Here is a 14,102-nt window from a genome sequence, read left to right on the forward strand (position 1 = left end):
AAGTCATTATCAATAAACTCATTTAGATGTTCATAATCCATAAAACAATCACCTTTTTCTAACATTTTCATCAACCAATCAAACTCATCTCTACAATAACAATACATTTTTATTTATTTATTTATTTCATTTTTTTAAACTATTTTATAACAAAAAAGTTATAAAATAAAATATTTTTTCTTATACAATATCATTAATATTATCAAAAATATATCTATCATAATCGTAACCAATATATTTTACACTAATCTTTCTAAAAAAATAATCACCAACTTTGTTTACAATTTCAAATGATGAATCATCATAAATTAATAATTCTGTTGCATTTTTAAACAAACCATCCAATTCTTCTCTTGCATCAGGATAATTTTCTTTTACACTAATTTGTTTAATATTATCAAAATAAGATTCTAAATCAATGCTACCATCTTTTACTGATTGAACTACTTGGTTAATTTTTTCATCAAGACTTTTAAAATATATATAATCATCTTGACTATCAAATGTTAATCCACCAACTTCAAAACCTTTACAAATATTTGACTGATTACTCTTTGATTTAAAACCCATTATATTTTTTTTATAATTATTTTCTTAAATCAATTTTATTTTTGTGTATTCTAATAGTCATATTTTAATCTCATTAATCTTAATCTTGTTATATCTGGATCTACAACATAATTGTCATAAAAATCTCTTACTAGTTTTTCCTGATTATCATCGAGTAATTGTAAAGCTCTTCTATTAGAATAATTTACATTTTTTGAAATTTTTTTTAAAATTCTTTTTATTTGTTTTTGATTACAAATAAAAGTATAAATATAATCTTTTATATAATCATAACTATCATAACTATCATAATGATATATATCTATACTATCTCTTTTTATATTTTTTTTTATATATCTTACATTTTCTCTGTGAATATCTGAAAAGCCTTTGTGTGAGATAGACATTTTTCCTACACGCGTATATATTTTTAAAAAAAATCAATTTTATTTTTCTGACTCAAACATTAAAATAACTATAATACAAATGAATACCAAACTAACAAGAAAACAAGTTTACAAAAAATACAACATTGATGTAGAAAAACAAAAATTTTTAGACAACACTCCACTACATAAAATAATATACTACGAAGAACTCAATAAAAGTCTTACAAAAAAAAGTTATGCTTTTGATGAAGAACACATAAATAAACACAATCAAAGATGTAAAAAATGTCAAAAAACTAATAACTGTAAAATCTGGAAAAACTGTTTAGACTTTAAAAATTGTTATCCACAAAATGAAGAAGGTGCAATGTTTAAAAATGCATACGGTTGTAAAGAATGGATTCCATGGTCAAGCTTAAAATAATATAATCATATTAATAGAATAGTCTTATTTTACTACAGTGTAGTATAGTAAATAATTTACTACAGTGTAGTATAGGAAATGATTACTTCTGGATCACTTTAACATTTTTTTCTGGCTCTTCGAACAAAAGAGCGACTACTTGAGAGCGAATGAGCGAGTAAGCGAGTAAGCGAGTGAAACGAGCGAAACGAGAGAAACGAGTGAATGAGAGAACAAGAGGAGCGACTTTGTGAGTTGAGCCAGAAAAAAATGTTAAAGTGAGCCAGAAGGAATCATTTCCTATACTACTGTTGTGGAAACTAACCCCTGATTAGAGCTACATGTCCTTTCAACTACTCAACCCTGGAATATAAGGTTCACCCCTCCTCCACCCACCCCTCACCCCTAATAGTTTCTGCTACATCCCATCCTCCCCTGAAAGTTAAGTGTCCTAAATCTTAATGAATAATGAATTGTGCAGTGTACTGTACATGGACAACCTAAAAAATTGTGAATGTATACAACTTGTAAGTAGTTACACAAACCTTATCAACAAAGGGTTGGTCCATGAAGTCTGGTCCTCCAATGCTCAAATTCAAAACATTCACTTTCTTCAGAATTGCATAGTTGAATGCATCCAAAAACCACGAAGTGTAGGAAACCTGTCATTAACATAGTAAGATTTGCAATAATAATGACAATAACAATGATGATGATTATAATAATATTAATACATGTAATAACAATTTTGCATTATTGACTTATCACCAAGAATAATATTTTTCATGTGTTTGAAAAAAAACAAAAACAAAACAAAAAACAACATTACACTGCTTAAGCGCAGCCTTGTAGTCTGTGCAAGAACAAACTTCTCTGAAGGCATACCCTCTCTAATAGCATTAATGATGATAATGATAAAAAAATCATTAATAATTTACAACTTGCTTATCCATGCAGCTATATGCATGTAATGTGTTTCAATCAATATTCATGTACCTGACTATTAGTGAACACTCTGAAGATGTGCAGCTCTGCATCAGGTGCAAAGCCCAAACACTCCCTTGAACTGGCCACAACACCAGCTACAAATGTACCATGGCCAAGTCCTGCCATTAAAAGTACAACAACAGGTATTAAGTAATAAACTAAACTAATGGAAGGAAATGGAAATGGAAAGGTAATGGCACAGGTGACTTAAACTTTTGAGATGCATAATACAGTGTATACATAATTGTTTACAAATAAATTATAGTGTCTCGCTGGGACAATAATTAATTATTGTAGCCTCACTCAACAACCCTAGTGATGCCTCTATTTGGTGGCTCAGACATAAAAGAGGATTATACACAGGGTGCAAAGAAAGTCACTTTTAAAGCTTGCCATTCAGGCAAGCTTAAGCTAGAATATAATTACCCAAACGACATTTCAACTAGCTCCAAAATCATTTTGATGAGTAGAAATAATTTCGGAATTCACAGTTCTTCTGTAATTTGAATTCCTCAAAAAAACTTCACTTGCCCATTGGGCAAGTTAAGAACAAAATTCACTAGCCCGATAGCAAAATCCACTCGCCCCGGGCTATCGGACACTACACGCACGCCGACACGTGTACATTTTATTACAATTGTAACATCTCAGCTCCTGAATTCATCACTTCCGTGATAATTTTACATGCATACAATGTTAACAAAGTGCAATAAAATTGGACTGTTACTGTTATTAGTATACGTAGTCACTTAATGACAATACATGTAGAAACTGTAGTCAAATGTTTATGATTTCTCACCATCATCCAGTGTTTTTTCCTCTGTCCAGTTGGTTCTGTCCATAACCTTTCTAAAATGAGGATGATTCTTTGGCAAACCAGTGTCAAAAATGGCAACTTTAACTCCATCCCCTGCAACAAAAAGGCAATATCTCATTATTTGTGAAGGGTTAAACACCATGAACTCTCTTTAACAGAGGTCATTAGTGGACAGGTCAACATGTACACTTACATCGGGAGCTGCAAATATAGTGTAACTTTTTTTTGAAAGGTCATACAGCTGTGTGCTGTATACCCGCCTTTAGAAGTCACCATTCAGACTGGTCACCGCCATAATTATATTCAATGAAACAACATTATTAATTTTGTTAGTAAGATAATTCATGTGTGCTCTAAGAACAACTGCAGATTTTATTTTATCTGCAAAATGATAGTCTTTGCTACACGTATTAACTTTTGTACATTACAAAAACACTAGTGGACAGCTCTACTTAAATGGCTGCCTTCACAAAAGCCTGTTGTTTGTTTGTTTTTTTTCTTTTTCAACTCTCATACAAACTCTGTAGTTTTGCATTCCCGTAAGCGGCCAGTTCCAGTTACAGACACCTTTTTCGAATACCAAAGGTGTCCACTTTAAGGAAGCTTCCACTGTACTTTTACTATAGCCATCATCATCATCATTATCATTATTACATGTATTACTAAATTCCTCCTACCTGTGTGTCCCATGCTCCACAACACATCAGCCTGCAGGACATGAACAATCTAAAAGAAAAATGAATAATAAAAATTATGATACTTTGGACCATGGACTGCTTGATAAATGGATGAAAAAAAAAGAGAGAGAGACAGTGCAAATAAAAAACACTTCCACACTAGAACTCCCAGAGAATACTATTAAATTATAAACTGTTCTAGATGTACAGCATACATAAACATGTACAGCTGTAGGTTAGTACAAAGTTTTATCTAAAACCGTTGCCATTCCACCATACTATAAATTAACGGTGATAGCTAACATTGTACAGTACACCTCTCCTTATCAACACCATTCCACTAAGAACAATATCCTCCAGGTCTTACAAATGGCAAACTTAATAACCTCTATCTCTAACCCCAATCTCTACAATATAGACACTCTTGTAATTGTGCACAATTGGCTCTTTTATCCCAATTTTGGTGTCTGTTTTAATATGGTTTGACTGTATTAACAGTACCACTGATATACTGTAGTAAACAATGATATTTTCTTTTTCTCTGTTATCATTTCTAGGACACCTATCAAGTACATGTAGTTAAGACTCGAGCTTTCAGTGGTACGGAAATTTCTACAGTGTACATTTTCCCAGAAAGTGTTTAATTCATGATATTGAAACAGTAATTCTTGCAGTACACACCTGTCTAGGAACAGATCTTAAAATCCTCCGTCCAGAATTGTGACGCAGCTGTGATTGTATCAAGAGGTTGTGACTCTAAAACAAGAACAACCAGAACAGTGACTAATCTACAAGTTACAGGTGATAATTTTATTTATTGTTCATTTTTGTTTATTTAATTTCTTTAAAATACAGTAGAGTAAAAAACTAGCAAGATATAGAAAACAATGACTTAACAATGAAATCTGTTTAGTATTCATTAGAGAGGCGAGAAGACAGTCACATGGCTACAGTAATATGGTGCTCATAATACATCTAGGTTATAAAGTCACTAAACGTACTGTACCATCAACTTTGCATGCATATGTAACAGGTCAAAATTATATGATTATTCAGAATGGAGTTTTTTAAACCAATGTTGATTCTCAATATTCTTTGTCTCCTGGCCATAATTGAATAATTGGGGCTAAGATAGAACAGAAGTAGAGAATCAACCAAGGTTAAAAAACTTATATATATTTATCAAAGTTAAAACTACGAAGGAAGAGAGAGGAAAACTTTAAACGCATTAAAAATAGGAAAACATTATTTTGGTACATGTATAAAAAAGCATACATGATCATTAGTAAAAAAATATAATGTGCATGTACAATGTAAAGAAGACCATCAAAGTTAATGACTCAACTCACATTAATTTTGTATGCAGCTATGAAAAGAAAGCCTAAGAAACTTTCTTTTTACAACTGCATAAGTTGCATCCTCATTTCCGATCATCTTCTTTACATTAATTTATTTCTTCATCTCGCAGTTCAAATATATGAAATTCATATAGTTATTCATTAGTTTATGATCATTAGTATTGAGAAAAGTCCACATTCACACTTAAAACTATAATAGCAGTAGAACTGCCTATCATTCTTTTAGCTGACTTATCTTTATCAGAAGTACAACTGTATTACTACACATACATGTATGTCTAAAAAAATAATCCATATATACAGTAGTGTATAGGGTGAGGTGGGGGGAGGGGGGGGGGTGGATACATGTATGTCTAGTGAATGTATATAACAGACTATTCAGACCTCCAACACTACATATAAATGAATTTGCAGAATGACAAAACTTTTCTAAGAAAGAGGTGAGACAATGTGACAAACAAACACGAAAAATGCTCACCAATGCCAAGCTTGATCGCGTTGTTCGCCTGAAAGGTAAATAACATTAATATCAACAGTCAATGTTTCAGATAATTTAATGCATTATTTAAAACAGCAGCTCTAACTAACATACAGAAAAAAGCCTCCACGCAAAGTAATGGCAACTATGTGAAAGTCTCAAGAAGACCTTGCAAACTGCCCACGGATGTGAAAAGAATTGAGATAAGTTTTCTTTAATACCGTGCACTCCACTTTTGAGACCAGCAGCCAATATCCTGCTCTGCACAGTCAGCACCTGGTTCATTTTGTTTGTCAGAATCGCTCTCTTTCACTAGGAAGAAAAAAGATAGATATAAAAGGTACATGTAAAGGTACACATAAGGTATCAAGAAATCAGCCTATAAAAAAGTTCATTAGTACTTTCTATCCCAGGAGGAGAAATGACACTATCCTTGTCATCTTGTGACAATCAAAAGGACATTGTGAACTGGAACAGTCTGTACATTTGACAATGTGAACTGATCAAAATGGTGAAGGATCAGGAGTGGATCTAGGGGGGGGGTGTTGGGTGTGCATCCCCCCCCCCCCCCCGCTGAGAGAGCTTTTGACAAGTTGTATTCTGCAATATGCAGATGTAAGATAAAGTATTCTCAGCAGTTCACATTATGTTATTGCCTAGTCCAAAGCCTTCTTCGTATTCGCTTTTAAAATTTGTTTACATTAAGGTGACTTTTTAAAAATTATCTCACAATACACTGTCTTGCTGTACCTTCTACACTCTTGAGGAATCGTTCCACTCTCTTCTGCGGTGTAACGCTCCGAATTTTTGGATGTCTCTTTAATGCATCAACACCACTGCCAGTATCTCCTTTCAGCTGCAATATGAGCAAAAAAAAATTAAATTCTAATGTAAATTACTTGCAGCTGAATTATATTTAAGTCATGTATGAAATAACAATCACTGACCAAAATGTACAAAGCAAGTCTAGAGAACGTGTATACATGTTACAAGTCAAATTGGGCTTCACATTAAATGTTCTAACCTAGGTTGATTCTCAATTTCTGTTGTCTCCTAGCCCAAAGAAACAAAAGAAATTGAGAATCAACTTCAGTTAAAAAAGCATTACCTGAAATCAAATTTGACTCGTAACATGTACATACTTCTAGTAATATGTGGTACATGTGTCTGAGCGGACCCATGTTGCAGACATACATGTATGCTCAAAAATGTATCAGGGCACATTACATGTACATGTAAGTTTTTTTAGAGTATGAAAGCAGTATGATGTACTATCCATTCATTTCCTCTTAATAATGTTGTTTCACTGTTGTTTCAAATGGCCTAATAGCGTTAATGTTTACTTGCAATACACGACCCATATTGCAATAATATTAAGTCTATACCTGTACCATTGACATGATTCCCTGTATATTCTACTACATGTAATTAAAGAACTGCCCAGTTAACATGGAATCTACAATTGTAATACAATGAAAGTACAGGTTTAACTGCTTCGAAAACTCATAAATAATTCATAAAGAAAAACCAAAGAAATTAATGTTTAATGAGTGTATTTACATGTATCTGATAAGAACATGGCTAAATTTTACGTCCAATTTTTTAGACCAAAATAACACCCAAACCTCATAATTAGTGCAAGAATGAATTGATCCATATCAGAGATTTTGAAGCCATTCAAAAAACTTGCAGTCATGTATTATCAGGTGTAAAAACTATTGGCTGCACCTTGGGTTTTTAAACCTGGTAATACACTCCTGCTCGTTTTTTAAACAGTAAGGTTAGTTTCCTCACCTTTACAAGAGAGAAATCACTAGGGTAGTGACTTGCAGGATTATGTCGAGGGATTATCTTCCAGGAATTAACGGAAACTGAGCCAAGGGCGGCAGTAACAAGGTCATCTCGCACTGATGTGCTGTAATAACCATTGAAGACAACTATATATTCTACAAACAACAAGTACATACACAAATCACTACAAAGGAACTTTGGATCTTGGATCATAATAACCATAAAAATGTTTGGAAGTTAGAGTGGAATTTCACATGTAAGTCACTTCAACAGCCAACTACAGACACATTAAGAAGTGTTTGACCTCATATCCAAAAAAGGACGAGTTTGGTCTTCGACAAGCCGCCAACTTGTTTATTAGTACCTGGATAGTGGAAGAAACCTTTTCAATGTGTTACATTTACTTTTCTGGAAATGGCATTTCTGAGCTGCCCAATTAAAAAAAAATGGAAGACCCAACACCCCTAGAGGAAAGCGACAGTGTTAGTACTTGCTAATATAGCCAACTGGTCCCAGTTTTTCAAACGTTGGATAGCAATCTTCACTGGATAAATCACTATCCAGTGGACAAGTATTAGGAAAACCGATTCTGCAATCATTTGGATAGAGTTTTACCCAATGGATGGCATTTTCCACCTTTCAAATTTAACTTGGCCTTGCTTGAGTTCTAAGTGAAAATACTGAAAACCTGTAAGTGTCAAAACATATACAACATATAATATCATCTTAATCACCCAATACAGTCGAACCTTGATTATCCGGACTTGTTACCCTGGTCCTGTTTTTTTCATGAATATCAATAAGATGTGATCTTGAAAAATTGAAATCATTTAAAAGTTCACAGGCTCTTCCAAACGTGTGTTAAAATTGCTATTTGCTGCGGTTCTAAGAATAGCAGCAAATTAAATGTTTTCACGGTTCCAGCTTATTGACAGCTGTCACAGAGATTCAAGTATAAAAGGGCTGGATTTTACTGAGGCAATCGTTCTAAGCTGACATCGCTGCCCGAGTTTCGTTTGTCAATGCTTTTTTCTTTTTGTGTCATTTGAATTGATTGTCGTTGGTCGTTGATGTACTCATAATTTTGTATTCTAGTATAACCTCTCTCCTTCGAGGTTCATGTTTAGTGTCTGGCTCTGCTTTTGGGAGGGTTTAGGTTTCCTCCTTAGTGAAGGGGGTTCTTCCTGAAGGGTAGCAGACACAATATCATCTTTATTATTGATCAAAGAACTTTACTTGGAACCTGTTACATTTTTTCTACTTCACTGCCTTTGCAGTACCTAGGTGTTTGTATTTGTATGAATACATGGGGACTGATGTTTGCATTACGCTGGGCTTCTATCCAGTGCAGGAATGATTTCATTGTTTTCACTGTTCACCGTTTCAACAATAGGGAATAGGGAAAAACGCACTGTTTTTTAATCTGTTTTTGCTTTGAAAAAGCACAAGCAGTTGGAGATGAATAATTATTCTGATGCATTCAGCTGAATTCTGATTGGCTTGTTATGTTGCTAAGGGTATGTCACATGTGCTTGATTCAGTGTGGGTTATGTAAACACAAGACCAATTGCCATGTTTGTGAAATGGGAAAAAAAAGCGGTCTCATCTCTCCACAAAAGATAAGCAAATGATTATTTCACGTTGGAGAAAGGAGAGAAAGGAGAGAAAGGAACAAATTAAGCACTCGCAAATTAAAATCAGCAAGCAGCATATCTCAGATATAAGTAAAAGCAAAGAGAAAATCTGTTGGCGACCACTGCGTGACATAGAATCTCATGTACAGAGTGGAACTTAAGGTCATTGAACGTTCAACCCTTTCGTAATTATGTAATATTATCGCTTAGGTTAAGGGTGAGATCGAGATGCAATAGAAAACAACTAGGAAATCTGTGACCATAATTCCACTAAAAGCAAATCTGTGGACAACCGTATCAAGAGTGATTATTTGTCGGAAACCTGTTCACGACAAAAGTGGCGACCCTGCCAGGACACGGAGTAATCAAGAATATGGAAAAGAACATCAAAAACCTCAACAAGACAATCTACTCAAGTTTACATGTTCACAAGCAAGTAGCGTAACAGAGAATGGAAACCTTACATCAATGGAAAGGCTGTGCAACACTTTAGCAATGAAGGTGGAAGAAGTCCATGACCTTAAGGCGAAAGTACATGAATTACGATTTGGAGCGGGAAACCAAGAAGACGAAATCCTTCTTTGGAATACGAAATTGGAAGGGGACATAGGTGTGTTTAAAATGGCTGTCAATGACCTAGACGCAAGGATCAAGGAATTAAAGAGCGCATCACTTCAAGCCACAAAGAAAAGAGAAGAGGACCAGGCTGCAGAGATCAGAGAACAAAAATATCAGGAAGAAATGCAATTTGAAAAGGCAAAGTTGGAACAAAAACTCAAGTACGAGATGCAAATAGAGGAAAACCGGAAGAATCTGATAATTAGTGCAAGAATGAGTTGATCCATATCAGAGATTTTGAAGCCATTCAAAAAACTTGCAGTCATGTATTATCAGGTGTAAAAACTCTTGGCTCCACCTTGAGTTTTTAAACCTGGTAATACACTCCTGCTTGTTTTTTTAAACAGTAAGTTAAGGTTAGTTTCAAACAATAAGGAACAATCAACCAACAAGAAGCAATCAATCAACGCAAAGCTGCCAAAACTTATAATTACAAAGATTAATAGAGCGCACACAGATTGGCCGCGATTTTGGAACCAGTTCAAGGAAGAAATGGACTCAGCAGATGTACATGTGTCACCTGTTACCAAGTTCTCGTATCTTAAGGAGCTTATTGGAGCCAAAAGTTTGGGCAACAATATTGAAGGCCTTCCATTTACCAAAGAAGGCAATGAACGAGCAAAACACATACTGAAACCAAAGTATGGAAAGGAAAGTGAAATTGTCAACGCACACGTTACCAACATTATGTCACTTCCAGTCATTTATGGATCTAATCCTAACAATGATTTTTGAATTCTATGAAACATTGTCACCCAATCTACAAGCCTTAGAAACCATGGGGAAGATAAAGGAGGTAAATGGATATGTTAGAATGACGCTAGACAAAATGGAGGGAATCAGGGAAAATTTGGTGCATACAGATGACAATTGGCAGGATTGGGAATTTCCACATCTGCTAGAGGCATTGTGGAAGTGGACTACGAGAAACCCACCACAACCAGCCGATGAGAGACGCGGCAGGGAGAAAACATTCTCATCAAAGCCATTGAAGATGAAAAGTTACCAAGTCAGACAACATGACCAGAGAAGAAGGCCATGTGTTTATTGTGAAAGCTCCAAGCACCAGCCAGTCAACTGCGACAAGGTCATGACAATCCACGAATGCAGGAAACAGTTAAACCTTAAGCAGTTGTGCTTCAATGGCACCAGCACAAAACCACAAGGCTTCAAAATGCCGCTGTTCTTCAACCTGCAAGTTTCGCATCAAGGGATAGTTGTAACAGGGATAGAGTGCACAGCGAACAGCAAGGGAAAGCATTCTACATCCCACAAAAGGCCGTCGTTCAGGAAACAGCAGAGAGCACGAAGATCTGAATTGTCTACGATGTGTCTGCGTGAACTTACAAGAAAGCACCATCCCTTAACGATTGTCTAGAGATGGGCCCAACTTTACAGAACAACCTTTGGAGTGTACATTGCACTAATCAGAAACCGATTCCAACCTGAGGCACTAGCAGGAGATTTAAAACAAGCATTCCTCCAAGTCAGAATACAAGAAAAAGACAGGGACATGATGCGATTTCACTTGTCCAAAGATCTAACCACCAAAGAAGTGGAACCTTACAATTCATGCGAGCGATATTTGGTTTGTCAACATCACCCTTCTTACCCCGGGGGAAGAAGGAAAATTTGAGCTTCACAAATGGCACTCCAATGTACCCTCCCTGGAACAGCCAACACCCCAAGAACTAGCAACAGAAGGAAAACCAACCATCCCTCAAGGTGAAAGCGAGAGCTATGCTAATTACCAGTTGGGAGTCAAACAAGGAGAAACAAAAGAGCTTGGTATACCTTGGAACAAGATGACACAATCCAGATCAACTTCCCTGCTCCGATTACAAATGAAAGAAAGAGAAAAGTTCTAGGAGAAATCGCAAAGATCTATGATCCTCTAGGACTAGCACCTATTAACCTAGAGGAAAAAATAATATACAGAGAAGTGTGTGAAACCTGATGGAATTCGACCAAAAACTTCCCCTGAAACTTGAAATCAGTTGGCAAACCTGGGAAACCAATCTTCCAGGAAAGATAGAGGTACCAAGAAGCATTGTCAAGCACGAAGAAGCAACCACCAGCGTCAGCATCCACGCCTTTGGTGACGCAAGCAGCCAAGGTATGTCAACAGCAGTTTATGCTGTCATGCATCAACCATCCAGGGTATCACAAGGACTCATGACAGCAAAGTCAAGACTCACAAAGAACGGATTAAAAATAACAAGACTCGAGCTGGTGGCTGTGCATATGGCAGCCAACCTGGTGAGCAATGTGAGAGATGCGTTGGAAGGATTTCCACTCGAAGGTGTCTACTCTTGGCTTAACAGTAGGGTCGCCCATCACTGGATCAAAGGTGGAGGAGACTACACGCAGTTTGTCAGTAATCAAGTCCAGTAGATCCAAGAGAAAGAACACATCCAGTGGAGGCACGTGGGTACCAAGGAAAACCCGGCAGATTTAGGAAGCTGTGGTGGGGGAATCAGCAAGTGTTTGGATCTTTGGTGGCATGGGCCATTGTGGCTTACGTACCAAGACAGATGGCTTGAAAATACTGTTACCACACGTACCAAGGAAACACAAGCAGAAGCCAAGATTAGAAAGAGCTTCTGGACATGACCGCCATAACAGATGACCAACTAGACCTGATGATGCGAAAATGGGATGCGTGGGTGGCGCGTTTTGTTTGGAACAGCACAACTAAGCACCAGCAGAGAATCACTAAGCCAATCACTACTGAGTAGACAACCAGAATATTACAATTCTTGGCACGAAGATCACAAGATAGAAGCCTGAACACAACCAAGTTTGAGGAAGACAAGCTGCAACTCAACCTACAAAGGAACACAGCAGGTATATTCAAGTGCAGAGGCTGTATCCAGGGAGTTTATCCAATCTATCTACCTATCTACCTACCATATTTGCCAAGGAGTTCGTCATGCATGCTCACTTCCAAACTCTGCATGGGTCGCAACAGCAAAGTGGTTGAGGAAGATAAGGAATGACGAGAAACTCAATGACCTGCTTGCTAAACAAGGGATTGCATGGCACTTCAATCTCAGCTGCACGCCATGGTGGTGAGGCCAATTCCAGAGGTTAATTAGCGTCATAAAGCAGAGCCTGTACAAGTCAATTGGGAATGGGAACCTGCGATGGCACGAGCTGGAGGAAGTAATCCTAGATGTCGAAATTACTCTAAATAACCGACCCTTGGGGTATGTCAAAGATGATGTCCAAATGCCCGTTCTGACACCCAGTGCAATGCTGTATGGGAAGCCCAATCAGTTACCAGAGGAGGAGACAGAAGTGATCGAAGATGTTAACCTAAGGATATTTAATGAGCAAAATATCTGAAACAATGCAAAGAAGTGCTGTGGCCAAGGTAGAACCACAGAGTACCTTAAAGAGTGTCACAATCTCAACTGCAGAACAGGAGAAGTGACTGTGAACCCAGGGGACGTTGTTCTGATCAAAGGGGAAGAATGTGACTAAGGAAGATGAAGGTTTGGTATTGTCAAACAGCTAATTCAAGGCAGAAGTGGCATGGTGAGAGGAGCACGGCTGAGAGCTGGGAAGTCCTATTTAGAGCGATAGTGCAGCATTTGTATCCCCTAGAGTTGTCTTGGGACTGACCTGTTGAAGAGAGGGGCGTGACCCTACATGCCCAAGCACCTGAGTTCCAGCCAAGAAGATCCACGGCAGTTGCGCGTCAGCGGATTGCTGCCAGAGCACAGGAAGAATCTCAGGAGGACTGAACATTTGAAATAAAACCCTGAACTAGACATTGATTAATATTCCACATCAGCTTGACTCAGGTATAGTTGCTTAATTTGAACACAATATTTTTGATTGCTTATATTTGCCACTGTGAGAGTCAAATAGGGGGAGAGTGTTGATGACCACTGCATGACGTTGAATTTCACGCAGAGAGCGGAACATAAGCTCGCTGAACATTGAACCCTTTCGTAATTATGTAACATTATCGCTTAGGTTAAGGGAGAGATCGAGATGCAATACAAAACAACTAGGAAATCTGTGACCATAATTCCACTAAAAGCAAATCTGTGGACAACCATATCAAGAGTGATTATTTGTCAGAAACCCGTTCACGACAAAAGTGGCGACCCTGCCAGGACACGGAGTAATCAAGAATATGGAAAAGAAAATCGAAAACCTCAACAAGACGATCTACTCAAGATTACTTGTTCACAAGCAATTAGCGCAATAGAGAAGGAAACCTTACATCAATGGAAAGGCTGCGCAACACTCAAGCAATGAAGGTGGAAGAAGTCCACGACCTTAAGGTGAGAGTCTGTGAGAGTCAAATAGGGGAAGAGTGTTGGCGACCACTGCATGACGTAGAATTTCACGCAGAGAGTGGAACATAAGCTCGCTGAACATTGAACC

The 14,102-nt window shown here is 37.0% G+C and overlaps 1 protein-coding gene across 3 annotated transcripts in view; it reads right to left on the bottom strand.

Moving 5' to 3' along the window:
• The window catches only part of LOC140928050 (membrane-bound transcription factor site-1 protease-like), a 51,428-nt gene that overhangs the window by 35,124 nt on the left and 2,202 nt on the right, over nucleotides 1-14,102 (bottom strand). For 2 of the 3 annotated variants that reach the window (XM_073377775.1, XM_073377774.1), the window contains exons 2-10: nucleotides 7,453-7,604; nucleotides 6,409-6,514; nucleotides 5,880-5,970; nucleotides 5,659-5,686; nucleotides 4,504-4,578; nucleotides 3,823-3,871; nucleotides 3,128-3,238; nucleotides 2,338-2,447; nucleotides 1,887-2,003 (exon numbers count right to left, since the gene is read on the bottom strand). In XM_073377775.1, coding sequence (XP_073233876.1) covers nucleotides 1,887-2,003; nucleotides 2,338-2,447; nucleotides 3,128-3,238; nucleotides 3,823-3,871; nucleotides 4,504-4,578; nucleotides 5,659-5,686; nucleotides 5,880-5,970; nucleotides 6,409-6,514; nucleotides 7,453-7,604 — 839 coding nt within the window. The remainder of the gene's footprint in view (nucleotides 1-1,886; nucleotides 2,004-2,337; nucleotides 2,448-3,127; nucleotides 3,239-3,822; nucleotides 3,872-4,503; nucleotides 4,579-5,658; nucleotides 5,687-5,879; nucleotides 5,971-6,408; nucleotides 6,515-7,452; nucleotides 7,605-14,102) is intronic. The other variant, XM_073377776.1, reaches the window with a different exon arrangement.

This window comes from Porites lutea, chromosome 2 (assembly GCF_958299795.1).
Source record: "Porites lutea chromosome 2, jaPorLute2.1, whole genome shotgun sequence".
Taxonomy (NCBI): domain Eukaryota; kingdom Metazoa; phylum Cnidaria; class Anthozoa; order Scleractinia; family Poritidae; genus Porites; species Porites lutea.